Source organism: Apodemus sylvaticus, chromosome 6, assembly GCF_947179515.1.
Source record: "Apodemus sylvaticus chromosome 6, mApoSyl1.1, whole genome shotgun sequence".
Taxonomy (NCBI): domain Eukaryota; kingdom Metazoa; phylum Chordata; class Mammalia; order Rodentia; family Muridae; genus Apodemus; species Apodemus sylvaticus.
The window spans coordinates 55,163,265-55,185,665 of record NC_067477.1 but is presented as its reverse complement, the minus strand read 5'-3'; the positions used below and the strand labels follow the sequence as shown (position 1 = coordinate 55,185,665).

Genomic DNA, 22,401 nt, shown 5'->3' with positions numbered 1-22,401 from the left:
CATAAAGAAATATTGAATTTTGTCAAAAGCCTCTGATATCTACAGGGTAATAATGTGGTCTATCCTTGAAGCTATTAAGAGGATATATTTGATTTATTGATTTGCATATTTGAATTCAACCCTGCATCTGAAGTACTCTTGGTTAAAATAGATAATATTTTTTAAGAATATTTAAACTCATATGCTTATCAGGGAATCTGAAATATAATTTTCCTTCATTGTAAACACATTCAATTTAGTCTTAGAGTAGCACTGCATTTGAAAACAGAGTTTAATAACACTGCTTCTCTGTCTTTTATATAATAATTTGAGGAATAATGGTATTATTTGTTCTTTATCTAGATGCAACTTTTCTTTATTTAGGAGATTATTTTATAATCTATAATCCAATTTTATTACATGCTACATATCTAAGATGTTTATATGCTCTTAATTTAATCTACTTGTTTATGTGTCTAGATATTTATGCAGTCCTTCTTGGGCTAAACTTTTAATTTATAGGAATAAAAGTTTACAAATTATGTCTTCATTGTATTCTTATGTGTGTTGTTTCCCTTTCCAACTCTAATTTTATTCATCTGAGGCTTTCCCTATCTTTCAGTTAGTTTATTTAAAGATTTTTACCCTTCAATGAACAAAACTTTTTTATTTTTTATATATCTTTGTATTATTATGTTTGTTTTTATATTTTACCACATCTTTGGCTTGAGTTAGTATTTTACCCACTTGAGTAGGACAGTAGATCAGTGCTCAACATACCAGTCTCCAGCTTCAACTCTTCTCTAAGTGCACAATGCTACTTACACCAAACAATAAAAAAACAATGTTCATGTTCACTAAGAAAATAAAATATTAACAATAAAAAACCAATCAACTCAGCCTAGAAGGTGAGTTCAGTTTATAAAGTGCCTTCCTGGTAAGCATGTGCTGATTTCACAGGCATTCTCCGATTTGAGAAAGCAGAGACAGAGGCATAATGAGCTAAGGCATGCCGGACATTCATTATACCCTACTCCAACAACTCCAGACCAGGGAGAGACCTTGCCTCAAGAAGCAAAAATGAACAATCAAAACCAAACCAAAACAAAATGAAAATTAAGCAGGATGTCTTCTAAGGAATGAAACTCTCTGGTACATGAGCATGCATACATGTACACACACATATATGTGTTCACTCTACCCACAGATACAAAAAAAAGAAAAGTCAAGGGCAGCGGCGGCGGCAGCGGCAGCAGTGGCTGCTCCAGCTGAAGGGCCATCAGCAGTGGAACCAAGGCGTCACAGGGACCAGTTAGGCCCTGCGCCCATGACCACTGACCTTCGCTGACCAGCCGGGCAGCAAGCAGCTGCAGTTGTACGGCGCCTTTCCTGCACGGAGGCCACTTCAGAACTCGGCCTCCCACCAGTCAGGAGAGGAGCATCCATCTTGGTTCCGTACTCCAGGAATCGGACAGACTGAGGTACACAAACATAATCCGAGGCCAACACCGCGGTGGTCTGAGCCCGACGGGCGTTGGCCTGCACCCAGGCCCTGGGCGGGTCGGGGGGCCATCGGGGTGCCAACCCAACCAGGAGGTTTTTTGCCCAGGCCTGCGAGCGCGCCGCTGCCATTTTGCCTGCAGGACGACAGAGAGCTCAGGCGGGCAGACCTGTAACAGGCATAGCCTAAGGCTAACAAAGCGGGGGTCCAGGCCCCAAAAGGCACAGGACTGACCCCAAGAACTGGGCGGCTTGGTGGGCCATCTGTGAGTCAACCCGCCCAGGTGATTGTTAGCAAAGCAGACTCTCCCGGCGCTTTCAGGGAGCGCGGGCGCGCACGCCCGCCATCCTAGTCACCTGGCAAACCCAATTAACAGTCATAGCCCTAGGGGAACTTTGCTCAGACCTTGGCCTCCCAGGCTTTTGCCTGGACTCAGGGACTGGGCGGCCAGGCTAACCTTGTGTGCGACAGCCCGGTTGGCAGATCGGCTGCCCAGCGGAGTGAGCGGAACACAGGGAGGTCACAGTAACATACACCATCTGCACTCCCTGGGAGTGCACACGGGCTCCATCTGCTCCACAGACACAATCTGGGGCAAGGCCTCAGGCAGAAGCCCTTAGCTCTACTCTCTCCGCTTCCAGATCCAGATCAGTCTGGGCGGCAGCATTACATCTCCAAGTCCTGCAAGTGGCTAGCTGGGCTTCCGGGCGGCCAGCTGAGAGAAGTCAGTGTGCTCCAGTGAATCCAGCGGGCCCCAGCGGGAGCCTTCAGGTGCCTGCTTTGGGATCGGAACAGCCTGGGCAGCAGCACACTGTCTACAAGCAGTGCAGGAGGTAAGCTGTGCACCAGAGGCCAACTGGGAAGGGGCAGCTTGCACTGGTGAGTCCAGCACGGACAAGATAAACTAACACCAGTGAGATCTAGATGGCAAAAGGCAAACGCAGGAGCGTCACTAACAGAAATCAAGGCAATATGGCAACATCTGAACCCAATTCTCCTCTACCAACATGTCCTGGATACCCCATCACACCAGTAAAACAAGATTTGGATTTAAAATCACTGGTCATGATGCTGCTACAGGAACACATGAAGGTCATACATAAAGAAATTCAGGAGAAAATGGATCAAAAGTTAGAAGCCCTTGCAAGGGAAACACAAAAATCATTGAAAGAAACCCAGGAGAATACAAAAGCCAACAAGGAGGAAATGCAAAAAACACTTAAAGAAATACAGGAGAACTTTGCTCAACAGGCTGAGGTCATGAAAGACGAAACACAAAAATCTCTTAAAGAAATACAGGAGAACTTTGGTCAACAGGCTGAGCTCATGAAAGAGGAAACACAAAAATCTCTTAAAGAATTACAGGAAAACACAAACATGCAAGTGAAGGAGCTAAGCAAAACCATCCAGGATCTAAAATCAGAAGTAGAAACAACTAAGAAAACTCAAAGGGAGACAACTTTGGAGATAGAAAGCCTTGGGAAGAAATCAGGGGACAGAGATACAAATATCAACAACAAAATACAAGAGATAGAAGAAAGAATCTCAGATGCTGAAGATTCCATAGAAACCATGGACTGAACAGTTAAAGAAAATGCAAAATGCAAAAAGCTTGTAACCCAAAATATCCAGGAAATCCAGGACACAATGAGAAGACCAAACCTAAGGATTATAGGCATAGATGAGAGTGAAGATTTACAACTTAAAGGGCCAGCAAATATCTTCAATAAAATTATGGAAGAAAACTTCCCTAACCTAAAGAGAGAGATGCCCATGAATATACAAGAAGCCTACAGAACTCCAAACAGACTGGACCAGAACAGAAATACTTCCCGTCACATAATAATCAAAACACCAAATGTTCTAAACAAAGAAAGAATACTAAAGGCAGTAAGAGAAAAAGGCCAAGTAACATATAAAGGAAGACCTATCAGAATCACAGCAGACTTTTCAACTGAGACTATGAAGACTAGAAGGTCCTGGGCAGATCTCATGCAGACTCTAAGAGAACACAAATGCCAACCAAAACTACTATATCCAGCAAAACTTTCAATCACCATAGATGGAGAAACTAAGATATTTCATGACAAAACCAAGTTTACCCAATATCTATCCACAAACCCGGCCCTAAAAAGGATAATAGGAGGACAACACCAATACAAGGAGGGAAACTTCACCCTGGAAAAAGCAAGATAGTAACCTTTCATCAAACCCAAAAGAAGTTAAGCATTCAAATTTAAAAAATAACGTCAAAAATGATAGGAAGTAACAATCACTATTCCTTAATATCTCTTAACATCAATGGACTTAATGCCCCAATAAAAAGACACAGACTAACTGAATGGATACGTAAACAGGACCCTACATTTTGCTGCTTACAGGAAACACACCTCAGGGTCAAAGACAAACACTACCTTAGAGGAAAAGGCTGGAAGACAATTTTACAAGCAAATGGTCTCAGGAAACAAGCTGGAGTAGCCATTTTAATATCAGATAAAATTGACTTTCAACCCAAAGTCATCAAAAGAGACCCTGAGGGACACTTCTTGCTGGTCAAAGGAAAAATACAAAAAGAAGAACTGTCAATCCTGAACATCTATGCCCCAAATGCAAGGGCACCCTCTTTCGTAAAAGAAACTTTATTAAAACTAAAAGCACACATTGCACCTAACACAATAATTGTGGGTGACTTCAACACTGCACTTTCCCCAATGGACCGATCAGGAAAACAGAAACTAAACAGGGACACAATGAAACTAATTGAAGCTTTGGACCAATTAGATTTAACAGATATATATAGAACATTCTATCCTAAAACAAAAGAATATACCTTTTTCTCAGCACCTCATGGTACCTTCTCCAAAATCGACCATATAATTGGTCACAAGACAGACCTCAACAAATATAAGAAGATCGAACTAATCCCATGCCTCCTATCTGATCACTATGGAGTAAAAGTGGTCTTCAATAGCAACAGAAACAACAGAAAGCCCACATACACGTGGAAACTGAACAATACTCTACTCAATGATACCTTGGTCAAGGAAGAAATAAAGAAAGAAATTAAAGACTTTTTAGAACACAATGAAAATGAAAACACAACATACCCAAATCTATGGGACACAATGAAAGCAGTGCTAAGAGGAAAACTCATAGCCCTGAGTGCCTCCAAAAAGAAAATGGAGAGAGCATACATTACCAGCTTAATGACACACCTGAAAGCCCTGGAACAAAAAGAAGCTATTTCGCCCAGGAGGAGTAGAAGGCAGGAAATCATCAAACTCAGGGCCGAAATCAATCAAGTAGAAACAAAGAGAACCATACAAAAAATCACCAATACCAGGAGCTGGTTCTTTGAGAAAATCAACAAGATAGATAAACCCTTAGCCAGAATGACCAAAGGGCACAGAGAAAGTATCCAAATTAACAAACTTAGAAATGAAAAGGGAGATATAACAACGGAAACTGAGGAAATCCAAAAAATCATCAGATCCTACTACAAGAGCCTATACTCAACACAACTGGAGAATCTGGAGGAAATGGACAATTTCCTTGACAGATACCAAATACCAAAATTAAATCAGGACCAACTAGACCATCTAAACAGTCCCATAATGCCTAAAGAAATAGAAGGAGTCATAGAAAGTCTTCCAACCAAAAAAAGCACAGGACCAGATGGCTTCAGTGCAGAATTCTACCAGACCTTCAAAGAAGAGTTAACACCAATACTCTTCAACCTATTCCACAAAATAGAAACAGAAGGAACACTACCCAATTCCTTCTACGAAGCCACAATTACGCTGATACCAAAGCCACACAAAGATCCAACAAAGAAAGAGAACTTCAGACCAATTTCCCTTATGAACATCGATGCAAAAATACTCAATAAAATTCTTGCCAACCGAATCCAAGAACACATCAAAACGATCATCCACCATGATCAAGTAGGCTTTATCCCGGGAATGCAGGGTTGGTTCAATATACGGAAATCCATCAATACAATCCACTACATAAACAAACTCAAAGAACAAAACCACATGGTCATTTCATTGGATGCTGAAAAAGCATTTGACAAAATTCAGCATCCCTTCATGCTTAAAGTCTTGGAGAGAACAGGAATTCAAGGCCCATACCTAAACATAGTAAAAGCAATATACAGCAAACCGGTAGCCAGCATCAAACTAAATGGAGAGAAACTTGAAGCAATCCCACTGAAATCAGGGACCAGACAAGGCTGCCCCCTTTCTCCTTATCTTTTCAATATTGTACTTGAGGTACTAGCTCGGGCAATTCGACAACATAAGGAGGTCAAAGGGATACAAATTGGAAAGGAAGAAGTCAAACTATCATTATTTGCAGACGACATGATCGTCTACCTAAGTGACCCAAAGAACTCCACTAGAGAGCTCCTACAGCTGATAAACAACTTCAGCAAAGTGGCAGGTTATAAAGTCAACTCAAGCAAATCAGTGGCCTTCCTATACTCAAAGGATAAGCAGGCTGAGAAAGAAATTAGGGAAATGACCCCCTTCACAATAGCCACAAACAGTATAAAGTATCTTGGGGTGACTCTTACCAAACATGTGAAAGATCTGTATGACAAGAACTTCAAGACTCTGAAGAAGGAAATGGAAGAAGACCTCAAAAAATGGGAAAGCCTCCCATGCTCATGGATCGGTAGAAACAATATAGTTAAAATGGCCATTTTGCCTAAAGCACTATACAGATTCAATGCAATACCCATCAAAATCCCAACTCAATTCTTCACAGAGTTAGAAAGAGCAATTATCAAATTCATCTGGAACAACAAAAAACCCAGGATAGCTAAAACTATTCTCAGCAACAAAAGGAAATCTGGGGGAATCAGTATCCCTGACCTCAAGCAATACTACAGAGCAATAGTGTTAAAAACTGCATGGTATTGGTACAGTGACAGGCAGGAGGATCAATGGAGCAGGATTGAAGATCCAGAAATGACCCCACACACCTATGGCCACTTGATCCTCGACAAAGAGGCTGAAAACATCCAATGGAAAAAAGATAGCCTTTTCAACAAATGGTGCTGGTTCAACTGGAGGTCAGCATGCAGAAGAATGCGAATTGATCCATCCTTGTCTCCTTGTACTAAGCTCAAATCCAAATGGATCAAGGACCTCCACATAAAGCCAGACACTCTGAAGCTAATAGAAAAAAAACTGGGGAAGACCCTTGAGGACATCGGTACAGGGAGAAAGTTTCTGAACAGAACACCAATAGCGTATGCTCTAAGAGCAAGAATTGACAAATGGGACCTCATAAAATTACAAAGTTTCTGTAAGGCAAAGGACACCATCAAGAGGACAAATCGGCAACCAACAAATTGGGAAAAGATCTTCACCAATCCTACATCAGATAGAGGGCTAATATCCAATATGTATAAAGAACTCAAGAAGTTAGACTCCAGAAAACCAAACAACCCTATTAAAAAATGGGGTACAGAGTTAAACAAAGAATTCTCACCTGAAGAACTTCGGATGGCAGAGAAGCATCTTAAAAAATGCTCAACTTCATTAGTCATTATGGAAATGCAAATCAAAACAACCCTAAGATTTCATCTTACACCAGTCAGAATGGCTAAGATTAAAAATTCAGGAGACAGCAGGTGTTGGAGAAGGTGTGGAGAAAGAGGAACACTCCTCCACTGCTGGTGGGGTTGCAAATTGGTACAACCACTCTGGAAATCAGTCTGGCGGTTCCTCCGAAAACTGGGCACCTTACTTCCAGAAGATCCTGCTATACCACTCCTGGGCATATACCCAGAAGACTCCCCACCATGTAATAAGGATACATGTTCTACTATGTTCATAGCAGCCCTATTTGTAATTGCCAGATGCTGGAAAGAACCCAGGTATCCCTCAACAGAAGAGTGGATGCAAAAAATGTGGTATATCTACACAATGGAGTACTATTCAGCCATTAGAAACAATGAATTCATGAAATTCTTAGGCAAATGGATGGAGCTAGAGAATATCATACTAAGTGAGGTAACCCAGATTCAAAAGGTGAATCATGGTATGCACTCACTAATAAGTGGATATTAACCTAGAAAACTGGAATACCCAAAACATAATCCACACATCAAATGAGGTACAAGAAGAAAGGAGGAGTGGCCCCTGGTTCTGGAAAGACTCAGTGAAACAGTATTCAGCAAAACCAGAACGGGGAAGTGGGAAGGGGTGGATGGGAGGACAGGGGAAGAGAAGGGGGCTTGCGGGACTTTCGGGGAGTGGGGGGGCTAGAAGAGGGGAAATCATTTGAAATGTAAATAAATTATATCGAATAATAAAAAAATAAATAAATAAAAAAAAGAGAGAATCTAAAAAAAAAAAAAGAAAGAAAAGTCAAGCAGTTCCTCAACTGAAAGGAAGTTAGGTGGAGTGATCACAGAGCGTGACTGGTGCGTTCTAAGGCAGTAGGAATTATGGACAAATTATCAGAACAAATGTATTGATTAGTATGAGAATAAGTAAGAAAGCAGGAAGAGGGGAAAGTATACATAAGAGAGGGACAACAAAGGTGAAGAGATGGAACCTGGAAGCTTCAGATTAGGGCAGAATGAGAATGTGGTGGGGTATAGAAATGCAATCAGGCAACCCCAACCATGCCATCACTTGAGAAGTTTCCATAGGGGCACCCTTAATCCCATGCCAACTTTTAATTTTGGTAAAAATTTTAAAAATATATGGGTGGAGAAAGGAAACAAAGCAAGATAAATATGGTTCATTAAGTTGAAATTTTATATTAAATACTTGAGCCATAATTAAAAGAAAATTGCACAATAGTGGAGAGTGGTTATGTGGTCTCTTCCTTAATAATAGATACTGGGCTGGCTTCTGTTCAGTGTTTTATGTGAACAGATACAAGCAGTGTATTTAAATGTTTCACTACAGTATGTTATTCAAATCATATTTTTTTGTCTCATGGAGTGCTGTGTGTACAGTTTGCTGCTTGTAGTAGAGGTATTGTGTAGGCTTAGTCTCAGTGTTCGATCCCGTGTCACTTGTTCTGGATTCTAAGAATGAGTCATACAGAAGGATCTTGGCCTCTAGAGCAGCAAAATGACTTAGTAAGATGGAGATTCTGCCACTGCTCCAATCATGGGATGAGAGAAAAGGATATCCCCAGCATCAATCCTTCCTCTGCTCCTGTATTAGCTTCTCTATGTCTCTGACTCTCAGTATCTTTGTGTGTGTCTCTGTGTCTCTCTCTGTCTCTGTCTCTCTTCCCCTCCCCGGCTTCCTCTCATTCCTGATCTTCCCATTTCCCTCCCATCCTCTTTTATGTTAATGTTTTTGTACTGGAAACAATTTGAGAAAGTGAAAATTTTCCAAGGTGATCTATCTTAGGCCACATTTCTGATTCTCTTCAAAATGTTCACCCCCAGGTGGCAGGCTCCTCATTGTTACTATCTTTATAAAACAGACTTGGTTTTGAATGCAATTAGAGAACTACCAAGGATAATAACCAATCAGTCACAAAAATCAGAAGCTGCAACAGTTAAACTTCTTGCATGCCTTTGTTATTTTGTTTACTCTATTTTTAGCTACCTCTAATATCTAGATATGCTTCGTGTAATTAAGTACCTATAAAATACTCTAGGATTAGAATGTGTCTTTTCCTCACTATATTTTGGGTATTGTTCCAGAGCCCACCAATCTTTTAAAGATCTCAATTTTGATGAATATGACTTGTGAAGCTGTTGTAATGGAGGGTGTGACTGCCTTTTTATTGAAAATTCATTCTCACTATTTCATAGTGATATAGTCCTGAAGTATTCATCTCTCTCCTGCTTTATAAATTTGTGTGAACATGAGTCGGTAAGCTCCCTTTACCATTTATTTCATGTATTAGACTTTTTACTGTTCCTTGGATTACCTCCCTTTAAAAAAATATACCAATATTTTTAATCCTCTAATGATCTGCAATGTATTCTACTAAGGGCAAGCATTATTCTCTTATTAAATACAGCTATTTAAACTGATTTTTGCAACTGGTTTTTACAACTTCAAAGATGTTATTTCTTTTTCCTCCTTAGATTGTTTTTATGGAGTGAAATTATTATATTAAGCCTATAAGTTAGAGAAAGGTTTACCAATTTTTTTAAAAAAATTATTGAAAATAATAGGTTTATTCAGGATTTTTATAATAGAACATAAAAATTAATTAAATTAAATTCACCCAAAACTTAAAGTATTATATGTAAATAATGATATGACTCCATTTGTGAAATAACTTTGATAAATTCTATTATAGTCATAAAATTCAACTACTGCCTGATATCCTAATGTCATTCCCTCCAACTCTCCTTTCCTCTTCTACTTCTTTTTCTTTTCTTTTTCTTTCTTTCTTTCTTTCTTTCTTTCTTTCTTTCTTTCTTTCTTTCTTTCTTTCTTTCTTTCTTTCTTTTTTTGAGAAAAAGATAGGTTAATATTTCCTTGGACAGTATATGTAACAGCTTTTTCTGTCTCCGCTATATCCAGTGATGATAGGCTAATTTCTAAACAAATGTAAATTTAAAATTTTGCAAAACCCATGATTGCTCAAGAATACTATTGTTTACACACCGCATAGGTTGTCTTACTGCAGATACTAGCTTGGTAAGCTTCAGGTGGCAAAGCGCTAACCTGCTGCCTTGGCAATCGTCCAGCCGGCTCTTCTTACTTTGGAGACTCTCACCCTGCTGCCACGGTCTTCCTCTCACTGTGGGATCCACTACCATTGAGCCTTCAGGTCCTTAAGATGCCAGGCCTAGCAAAAAGCCTCCCACGAAGCCGCTGGATAGCGCAATGTTCTGCTTGATAAAGTCCGTTGCTTCTTCAATTATATTGTTGATTTCCGGTGCTGCTTTATTTGCTCGCTTCTCAATCTGTCTTTTTGTTTTGTTTACATCTTTTTCAACTCTCTTCCAGTCGATATGTACATAACCACTGTGACTGGCAACCTGTAGAAGAAGAAAACCACCACCTACTGCAGTCGCCGCAAGTTTTCCAACCTTCTGGAACAAAATTCCTGCACACCAGCCAGTCACGCCACCCATTACAATCTGGGTAGCTACTGAGTATTTTTCTACCATAGGTCCGGAACTGTGGCCAAATCCACCAGTAATATCTTCTTGTTTACTCCGTTAAATACAACACTTCGTATGATTCCTCACAGCTTTCAGTAGTCTTGGGGAGGCCAGTTCCGGACGCCATGATACCTCCAACGGCCAGTTAGAAGTGGTCCCCGCCCACCTTGCCTCAACACTTTAAAGGACGCTCTAGGCCGAGTTGGAAGTCTATGGTGTCTCCTTCTGCTCAGCCTCCTCCCCTCCCCTTCCCCCCTCCTGCGCGCCCAACAAACACATTCTGGGTCACCACCCAGTCATCCCAGCCTCTTCTCTTTCTTTACTAAAACACTAAAATATATGAAATTTCCTCTGCGGAGCATAAAACTGCAAAAATTAGCAAGGTATCTAAAGCAGAGGCTAACTTTTTATATACAATATTTTCTGTCTAAGTCTAAAGTGATATACACACATATATTGCATTAAAAGTAACAAGATATTATTTTTGAATGTTAACTCACAATGTCAAGCATTGCTTGATAGCTAAAGTATTAATTTGTTTCTCTTGACATAAGCTTGAAAAACACCACTGTCAGAAAAAAAAAAGATGTAGCTCTATGTTAGAAGTGTATTTTTTGAACTTAATAATATATTTGAATAAGCAGATTATTGAATATTTACTAGTGGCATGATATCATTTAATAATCATATGTTATTTAAAATAGTAAAATAAAGTTAAATGATATTCTCTATCTCCAAAATGCTTAGAAAACCTTAAGTTTAAGTTTAGATTATTATCTCTACTATTTTGAAATGAGAAGTAATTTGTACATGAAAGTCAACTTTCTCACTTTTCTTCCTTATCCTCTACCTGCCCCCTTCCTCCATATTTACATCACATAAGGATGCACGAGTTTTATTTCTTTGTGTGACATAAACACGGACACCTCAGTTCTTAACTCTACGAATATACACGTACATCATCATTCTCCAAACTGATGCTTCAAAAGGCAAGGGAACTATAATTTATTAATAAATCAAATTGGAGACAACTGATATAGCCATGGAGATGAGAAGTGTAAAACGAAAGACAGAGGGAGAATAAAGACATATATAGAGCAACTCTGAAGCAAAGACGTGTGTAAAAATAGAGCACAGAATAACTGGCTTAGAAGACATAGATGAAACAATATAGGAAGACTTAAGAGCAAATACCACAGAGCTTGACTGACAGGTTAAATTCCACAGCTGCCATTTCCGAGAGGCGAGATCTTTGGCAACTTACTTAGATTCTCTATTTTTCAGTTTCCTCTTTGGTTTTAAAAAAAATGAAGCAATTTCATAGGTTTGTGGTATAAAACTAATTTGTATTAGGTAGTTATAATAAGTGCCAGCCATTGTTAAGTCACAGCAGAACAGCAAATATTCGGTCTACCATGTGATGGTGCAGGGAGAGCCCAGGGAAGGCCGTGAGTGCCTAAGGCAGATGACATAGTGATTTAAGCAGTGTTGCTTGGAGCCACAGCATGGCTGTATCATTAGCACAGCCAAGCAGAAGCTGAGAAGGGTTGTGTGTGGATGCAAACAATCTCTTGCAGCCTAGGAATTAGAGATGGTAATAAACATTCATGCCTCACACTCGATCTTCTCTAGTTGGTTCCAGTGAGAAGCCGCAGACGAGAGAGCTCAGTGGGCTCGTCAGATGAGAAGACAACATTCAGACAACAGTTCAGAGCTAGGTGTAGACAGAATCTAGGAGGCAGATACACATAGCCCAAGCCCCACAACAAGAAGAAAGTATTACTTTTCTTAGTAAAGACGATGAAATTACGGCTAACAATCGTGAAATGATATGTCTAGTACCACACTTAATAGGCAAGAAGAGGTAGGCTCAAGGGTCTCCAGGACAACCTGGACTTGAGGGTGGTTTTTAACATCATGCCTTAGTGCACAGTATCTATGAGACTCCATCCAGAAAAGCAATGTTCATGTTACGAAGAAGAGTTATATTAGTGAACAGAATAATAAATAATCCTAGTAAAGTTTATCTTAATTGGTAAGAAGTACTTGACAGTAGAAGTAGATGTGTAAGTAGATGTGTATGTAATAATAAATATTGCTAGTAAAGTTTATCTTAATTGGTAAGAAGTACTTGATGGTAGAAGTAGATGTGTAAGAAAATATAGAAAAGTGTAGCTTTTTAGTTTACAAAATCTTATAAGATGAGAAGAATTTCTGAGCCCCATGCTGTACAATCAAATTGACTAGATAAAAAGCTTTAAATGCTGGTTTGCAAACTGTCAGCTAAAATATCTTAAAAGAATAACAGGAATAGTTTACAATGTACATGGAAGTATCTTATATATTATAAAAGTGAAAAGTGTTTGCTTTTGTGACTACAAGATCCTCTGTGGAGACACTCTGCTAATTAAGGTCAAAGTCTACCATAATCTGATAGCTCATCTGAGTTTTGCAAAATGAAGGACTCCCTTTACCAGAAAGGCTTCCCCCATTCTGAGCTGGTTTTGGGATATGGACTCCCCACACTCTCTACCTCAAGAAAGTTGAATAGTCCTTGGCAGACCTACAAACTCCCTCCCCCAATGCACCCCAGTAAGAACATGCCCAGCAAAGACTTGTGATTCCTGGAATGCCTCTCCATGCAAATGAGGTATTCACAGAACTTTAAAACTCTAGCCAATGATTTTCATTTACACTGAAATTTCCTTACCACTCTCCAAGGTCCCTGTCTAGCCCTGACTCATCCCTAATAAAGTGTAAGCACACAAGCTAAGATCTTTGCAGAGAGCTGTTTCAGACAAGGCCTTCCTCTAAATAGTTATAACACTAAGATCCTCTGAGAAGTCCCATAGCACTCAGGCACCCATCCCTAGCTGGACAGGGATCTTCCAGAACTCCACCCTGGATTGCACTGCATCCTTTCCGTCTGGTGTGCAGTGATGTCTGTGCAGAAAGAAAACATGGAAGAAGTCACATGCTTGTGGTCATCTGTCTCAGTCTGGGTAAAAATGCAGAGTTCCTTTTAACTCGCTACCAGGATCTAGCAGTCTGAAACTATTAAGTGATAGGAAGGGAGCAAACCCCAAGGCAGACAGAAAAACTGTTTAAGAGAACTTACCATGTTTACTAAGTTAAATCCCTTAGACTACATATATTAAAGCTGTTGGGGCTTTCTATGGTGGTAAATATTTTTTTTCAGTCCGATGCTGTACGTTTTCACACAATGTCTTAGAGGTGTGATCATTCAGATTCTAAAAAGCCACTTGTTCTCCATCCTAAAGTGTACTCCTACTTCTCATGTTGATACCTGATCTCGTAATTCACATGATTCTATAAGTCAGGAGTTGCTAAGCCCTCATAATCAATTCTTTTTCCATTGGATGAGTTTGTATACAGAATTGTGTACCTGATATTGCTATCTAACGTGTCCATTTTCTTGACTCCCAACATCTAGATCACTTGGAACCCTTAGTAATTGCATTTCAGTCTTTAATTATGTCAACTCAAGAACAGTTCAATGAACATTGACTATTCATGAAGTGTAAAGATGAGTGAAGAGTTGATAATTGTATGAAGATCTCTTACACTAAGCTGTTTCCTTTCAGATTAATGCACTCATATTCTGTTCTATTTTTCCTCATGTTACTTAAAATGCTAGTGCTCTTCATCCTGTAAATGTGTACCAGGTATTTTTGAACAATTGTGCAAGCAAGCAAACAAACAAACCAGACCCAATCATATCGCATCATAGTGATCCTCACCCCCCTCTCAGTTTCTCTCTCTCTCTATATGTGTCTGTCTCCTCTCCTCTCCTCTCCTCTCCTCTCCTCTCCTCTCCTCTCCTCTCCTCTCCTCTCCTCTCCTCCCCTCCCCTCCCCTCCCCTCCCCTCCCCTCCCCTCCCCTCCCCTCCTTCCTTCCTTCCTTCCTTCCTTCCTTCCTTCCTTCCTTCCTTCCTTCCTTCCTTCCTTCCTTCCTTCCTTCCTTCCTTCCTTCCTCCCCCCATATCTCTCTGTGTCTGTCTCCTTTCCTCTCTCTCTCTCTTTCTCTCTCTCTCTCCCTCCCTTTTTCTTTTTTCTTTTGTTTTCCTTGAATGCTTGAGGCAGTAGGTTAATACAGAAAATAATGTACTGCTTCTTGTAGGAAACTACTTGGGTTATATGCTTAGTTCATGTTCATGCACATAGGCTGTTAGTAAAAATAAGTTCTAAAATGACTTTGTAAGGCCAGATTCTGATTAACATACAGAAAAAAGTGAGTTCCAGGATGATGTTTTCTTAATCATGGAGCTAGGAGATTTAAGATAAGTTACCATGACAACCAGGAGCATAGAGAGGATGGAGCTAACTATGAGAGTACAAGAGTACCTGGTTATTCCTGCCACCTCCTCACCTTCAACCTTCACTAGTCTCACCTCCACATGGGTCCATTTATTCCAACATCTAGTTTTCAAGCACAGACAATATAGTCTTTTTCTAATTACTGTAATACTAAGGTGTTGGAAGTTTTACAGAGGAAAGTAATATTACAACATTAACTATGCCATATATTAATGGTCACTTGTCTTTAAGAACATGTAAAGTAGAACATGAAATTAAAGATTAGTGTACTGTGGGCTAAACTATAATAAAAGACATAAAAGCTTAAGAAGTGTTTCTTGTTCAATATCCCCAAAACCTCTTCTAAATCCTGTGATAACACCACTGTTTTCTAAATTTGAAGAGGCTAACAATATTACTGATATGAGATTCATCCAATTTATCATTTCTTCTTAAAATTTCTTGATTTTAGAAAGAAATGGATATAACATGCAGTGACTAATATTATGGCAGAATTTTGCATGAGTCTTGAGAAACAGGAAGGTCCTGGCCACCAAAGAAGGGCCTTTCTAGTTATTATAATTTATTAGGCTTTATAATTTTACTCCAACCAAAGTGAAACAGTTAAAATGTCATTTCACAGATAAGAAAATGGAAGCTTATCTCAATAAATATCTCAACAAAATTATCTCAATGAAGCTGAGGTACTTCGCCTGGGGCTCATTTCCATTAATAGCTGAACAGGAATTTAAGCTCTAGGTTTTTGGTTCTGTTGGACATCCCTAGGCCTTTCTACTTTCACTGTTCTTCCAATCAATAGCGTTACTAGGCGATTTATCACTGCAAATATTCTAAATCCAATTACAGAAGCACTCAAGGGTGACTTAAATTTTTCCCTCCCAAGCCGCTAACTGGGGATGTGGTGGGACTGGTCCCTCAAGACTGTCTTGATTTATAGTTTCTAGTCTTTCCTCCTGGCTCATTTCAGAGGCTGAAAATGCTGTTTTCACAAAACTCCCTGCCCTACTCAACAAGTCTCTAGGTTTTTTGTTTGTTTGGTTGTTTTGTTGTTGTTTTGCTATTGTTGTTCTTTGTTGTTGTTTGGTGGCATTTTTCTTTGTTTTTGTTGTTTTGCTTGTGTGTGTAATAGTGCATGCATGCTTAAAAGTTATGCCATTAGGTTGACTTTTCCCTGTTTTTATTTCTCCCATACAATTTACTTTCTTTCTCATCTTGGCCACTTCCTAGCTTGGTTTTTCTACTATTACCAGCTTCTATTGCAGCCTGGCTTTTTTTGTGGATTTTATTGTTCTATTTCCAGTCCTCATGAAAATGAGCCTTTCTTTCCCTTTAAACCTTGATGTTTAAAAGCAAATATTTTATTCCTGAGTAACCACCATTAGAAAAACAAGTTCTCTCCTAAACAAAGCAAATGCCCCCACTGTGGTTTTTGTTTTGTTTTTGCTTTGCTTTTTGTTTGTTTTATCCTCCTCAAATTGCAGCTGCCTTCTGCTCACAGGAGATTTTGGTAAGCAGCTAAAAGATTATCATGCAGAATGCCAGTTTGGGAAACCACATCTATCATTCCTTTGATACCCACCTGCATTGGCTTTGTTCATCATGTATAAAACTAAGTTATTATGCATGATTTGAAATTATGTAGTTTACCTTGGCATATAGACTTTAAATATAATAAAAAAAATTAAATAATCCCTATGGCTTGAATGTATCCCTTCCAAAATGTCTCCGTGCTGAAGCTAAATCTCTTTGTGTAGTGCAAAGAGAGAGGTCCCCTCAAAGTATGTAAATCTGGAAGAGAGAAACTTTATAGATGCAATATAAAGCTCATTGCTTTCAACCTGGCAAAGACACATCCCTCTCTGTTTGTCATTTCCATTCCTTCAGATATGAGAATTTTTATCAATAAACATTCTATCTATCAATAAAGCATATTTATGAGACACCCAGGCATTCTGGCTACTGATTTAGAACTTTTCCAGACTGATAAGAAATTAATACTTGATTTTTTTTTCATTTTGAAACAGAGTCTCATATAGTCTAAGATAGCTTGTAACTCATTAAGTAACTGCAGATGATTTTAAACTTATGGTACTCTTAGTTTTATACCACAAGTACAGTACACTTTTATGCAGTGCTGCTAACAAAACCTGGGACTTCAAGCATGCTAGTCATGAGCTCTATCTGCTGAAAAAAAGACCAGACTTAATGTTGGATTTGTATAAGTTCCCAATGTGGAACATTTTATATATAAGAACATACCAAATTAAGACAATATTTTTATGAGTCCATAGAAGACCTTTGTGACCTTACTTTTGGAAATTAGGAGTGTGTGTGTTTGTGTGTGTGTGTGTGTATGTGTGTGTGTGTGTGTGTGTGTGTATGTGTGTGTGTGTGTTTGTGTGTTTATGTGTGTGTATGTGTGTATGTGTGTGTATGTGTGTGTGTTTGTGTGTGTGTGTTTATGTGTGTGTGTGTGTATGTGTGTTTGTGTGTGTGTATGTGTGTGTATGTGTGTATGTGTGTGTGTATGTGTGTGTGTGTGTGTGTGTGTGTGTTACTTGGAATTTTTGTCAAATCCTTGCTTGTTACACACGTGCTTTTATGCTGACTCACCCAAGTACCCAAAAACTTTCAGTAGATTTTTAATCTGAGCAGTTAAAGTCTTTAAATTATTTAGTCTTTAACTGAAACTCATGCATGGTCATCGTGCATAATATCACTACAGTAGGTATTACTTTATGTTATATTAATTTTTATAAGATACATTATTTATTTACATTTCAAATGGTGTCCCCTTCCCTGGTTCCCCCTCCACTGAAAATCTCATAAGCCATTTCCCCTTCCCCAATCAACCGTCCCCCGCATCCCTATCCTGATATATTCCTCTACACCATGGCATCGAGTCTTTCCAGGACCAAGGGCCTCTCCTCCTTTTGGTGTCTAATAAGATCATCCTCTGCTGCCATGTGTCTGGAGCCATGGGTAACTCCATGTGTACTCTTTGGTTGATGGTTTTGTCCCTGGGAGCTCTGGGAGTACGGGGTGACTCATATTGTTATTCCTCCTGTGGTGTTGCAAACCCTTCAGCTCCTTGGGTCCTTTCTCTAGCTCCTCTATTGGGAACCCTGTGTTCAGTTCAATGGCTGACTGAGAGTGTCCCCATCTGTATTTGTCATGCACTAGCAGAGCCTCCCAGGTGACAGCTATATCTGACTTCAGTCAACAAGCACTTGTAGGCATCCACAATAGTGTCTGGGTTTTGTATATGGGATGGAACCCTGGGTGGGGTAGTCTCTGGATGGTCTTTCCCTCAGACTCTGCCCCTACCCTTTGTCTCTGTATCTCCTTCTGTTAGTATTTTGTTCCCCTTTCTACAAAGGACCCAAGTATCTATGGTTTGTTCTTCTTCTTTCTTGGGCATCGTTGGATATGTGAAATGTGTCTTGGGTATTCCAAGCTTCTGAGCTAATATCCACTTATCAGTGAATGCATGCCATGTGTGTTCTTTTGTGATTGGATTACTCCACTCAGAATGATATTTTCAAGTTTCATCCATTTGCCTAAGAATTTCATGAATTCATTGTTTTTAATAGCTGAATAGTACTCCATTGTATATACATACCACATTTTCTGTAGCCATTTCTCCATTGAGGGACATCTGGGTTCTTTCCAGGTTCTGGATATTATAAATAAGGCAGCTATGAACATAGTGGAACATGTGTCCTTATTATATGCTGGGGAATCTTCTGGGTATATGCCCTAGAGTGGTATAGCAGGGTCCTCCAGTAGTATTATTCCCAGTTTTCTGAGAAACCGCAAAACAATCCAGAGTGGTTGTACCAGCTTGCAATCCCCCAGCAGTGGAGGAGTGTTCCTCTTTCTTCACAATCTCTCCAGCACCTGCTGTCTCTTGAGTTTTTTATCTTAACCATTCTGACCTGTGTAAGGTGACATCTCAGGGTTGTTTCATCATATTTCTTAAGTACTATAAAACAGTCCTACATTGATATAATCTAAAAAAGTCCAATTTATGTTATTTATGTAAATTTTGAAAATATATACATGAATAATCACTAGAGAGCATAAGATTTCTGAAGGATTTTCTGAAAGTCTTGTTGTTTGTCCAGCTAAGTAACTAATGAAAATGTTAAGTATAGGAACTGCTTCCTTGGAAAACAATATAGTTCATTTGGAAGGTGACCCTGGAGTTCTGAACATGACTATGTCCATGTCAATAATCACTCATGATTTCTCTACTCAGGGTTCACTCCCCCTCATCTACACATATATATGCAGACACACATAAGAACACACTAACACAACACTTCTTAGACAACAACTTGTGTTCTAAGATGTCATGCTCCAATTTTGTCATGTAATACTTAAGACAAACCAAGGAATGTGTCATGTTTAGAGTGAAGAGAGGAAAAAGAAGTTGGACAAGAATACAACAGATGCTTGGTCATGAGTTTTGAGGGTAACACTTGTTTTTGTTTTTTTTTATTAACTGATAGAAATTAAATTTATGCCCAAAATCACAAAGCTTTGAATCACCTATGAATTCCAGAATCCCATTTTTCCAATCTGTAATTTGTTCTTAATCTTAATAGAATACTCTGCTTAGATTTTGTGTGATAAGGTCTGATGGGGCAGAAAAGAGCATGGGAATGCTGTGATGGTCATCTTGTGGTAACTTTCATGAATTCAAAGATCTTTAATACTGGGTAGGAAGTGGGAAAAACAAGAAAATATGCTGAGTTTCTTTTCATAGCTGAATTTATAAGGATAAAAAGTATACTTACATTTTTTGGTGGCAATTTTTTTTAGCAATTTTAAGAAAATAAATTTATATTAAGTAAAATAACAGTAAAATAATGTTAAGGGAAGAAAACCAGGTTTCCAATAGTAGAGATTCACTGATGGACAGTGATCTCAGCTGTATGCAGGTACTGTGTCTCTGGTAGATATAAGGCCAGTCTGGAAACCATATACTGTAAAACTTTACTCAGCATGATGTGTGTGTATGTGTGTGTGTGTGTGTGTGTGTATGTGTGCATATGTATGTGTATGTGTATATGATAGATCGATCGCTAGATAGATAGATAGATAGATAGATAGATAGATAGATATAACGGAGATTGTTAACTTGTGGTGGGGTATCTGATAGAGTCTAGGGAGCATAACTTGGATAGACTAGGGAGCATAAAGAGTAGAATAATAAAATTTTATTTCAAGTAAAAGCCAAAAAGGAAACATTAACAGGTATAACTCTGCTGTTTTCTGAGAAAGCCCCAGATTGATTTCCAGAGTGGTTTTATAAGTTTGCAATCCCACCAGCAATGGAAAAGTGTTACCCCTTTACCACATCCTCACCAGTAAGGTCTGTCCCTTGAGATTTTGTGCTTAGTTATTCTGACTGGTATAAGTTAGAATCTCAGGGTCGTATTGATTTGCATTTCCCTGATGACTAAGGATGTTGGATATCTTTTCTTTTTTATTTATTTATTGAATTTATTTATTTTTATTTATTCACTTCATATATTTATTTATTCACTACATCCAATTCACTGTCCTTCTCCTAATCACCACCTTCCACAATTCTTTACCCCATCCCCACTTCCCTTGTCTTTTGAGTAGGTACAGTTCCCGCTTGAGCTCCCCCAATCCCTGGCACTTCAAGTCTCTTCCAGCCTAGGTACTTCTTCTCTCACTGAGGACAGACAAAGCAGCCCAGATAGAAGAACATATCTCATTACAGGCAACAGATTTTGGGATAGTCCCTGATCGAGTTGTGAGGGACTCATATGAAGACCAAGCTGCACATCTGCTACATATGTGTAGGGAGGCCTGGTTCAGCTGTGCATATTGAGGAGGGAAGGCAGGAGGTATCACCAGGAAAGGACAGATAGCTGAGATAAGGGAGGCATCTAATAATCAATGGGTGAGCTTACCTGTGACTCACAGCAATGGGGATATGGAACCTGAAGAGGTTACCTCCTGTGGCCAGGTAGGAACTCTAGTCAAGCAATAGTGACACCAACCCAGCCACAAAATTTTGACCCCAAATTGTTCTTGTCTATAAGACATGGAGGTATGAAGGACAGAGTAGAGACTGAGGGAATGCCCAACCATAACTGGCCCAATTTGAGACCCATCCCAGGAAAGCACCAATTCCTGAAACTATTATACTGTTATATCTGTGGACAGTAGTCTAGCATTGCTGTCCTCTAAAATGCTCTACTCAGCAACTGACTCAGACAAATGCTCAACATTTCTTTTCTTTTTAAATGTTTTATTAATTATTTTATTTATTTACATTCCAAATGTTGCTCCACTTCCTGTTCCCCCAAGTTTTTCACCCCCTACTACCTCCCCCTTCCTTCTGAGAAGTTGATCCCTTACACACCCAACTACTCCTACCTCACCCCACTAGCATCCTTTTCTCCTGGGGCAACAAGTTTCTACAGGATTAAGTGCATCCTCTCCCACTGAGGCCAGACAAGGCAGTCATTCTTCTGTTACATATGTAGCAGGGGCCACATACTGGACCATTTGTTTGTTTGGTGGCTTAGCCTCTGGGAGCTCTGAGGGGCCCACGCTGATTGATAATGTTGTTCTTCCAGATGTCCCTCAACCAAAGAATGGATACAGAAATTGTGGTTCATTTACACAATGGAATGCTACTCAGCTATTAAAAATGAGGAAATGGAGAATTTTGCAGACAAATGGATGGAAGCAGACAATATCATCTTGTGAGGTAACCCAGACCCAGAAGGACGTACATGGTATATAATCACTGATAAGTGAATATTAGCCAAAAAGTTTCAGAATAAGGAGCTTACCAAAAAGAAAGGCCTAAATATGGATGTGTCATTCCCATTTAAAAGGGGGAACAAAATAATTACCAGAGGCAGAGGAAGGAAAGGACCTGTGTTGGAGAGAGAAGGGGGAAAGGAGGGAAGTATCAGGTATGGTGAGAGACAGGAGAGAAGCCCTCTGGCCCCAAAGAGCCAGAAAAATGCAAATAGTGTCATCTACAGACACTAAACTCTGACACTATTATGGATCCTATGTTGTGCTTGCAGACAGGAGTCTCTCATGGCTATCCTTTAAGGGACTCTACCAGCAGCTTACTGAGACTAATGCATATATTTAAAGCCAACCATTGGACTGACTTCGGGTACCCCTATGGGAAGGACTGATTATTTCTTTAAGTGCTTCTTCACCATGTAAGATTCCTCTGTTGAGAATTCTGTTTAGTTCTGTACCCCATTTTTATTGGGTTCTTTGGTTTTTTGGAGGCTAACTTTTTGAGTTCTTTAAATACTTTGGATGTTAGTCCTCTTTTGGATGAAGGATTAGTGAAGAACTTTTCCCAATCTGTAGGCTCTCATTTTGTTTTATTGGACGGCCAGTGTAAGGATGAGGACACCAACCCACCTACAAATCTTTGACCTAAAATTGGTCTTGTCTAAAA

At 39.4% G+C, this 22,401-nt stretch overlaps 1 protein-coding gene across 1 annotated transcript; it reads right to left on the bottom strand.

Moving 5' to 3' along the window:
- Nucleotides 1–10,253: 10,253 nt before the first annotated feature.
- Nucleotides 10,254–10,713, bottom strand: LOC127686655 (FUN14 domain-containing protein 1-like). Its single transcript, XM_052184701.1, is given in 2 exon segments — nucleotides 10,254–10,614; nucleotides 10,616–10,713. Coding segments are annotated over 2 exon segments (459 nt in total).
- Nucleotides 10,714–22,401: the final 11,688 nt, after the last annotated feature.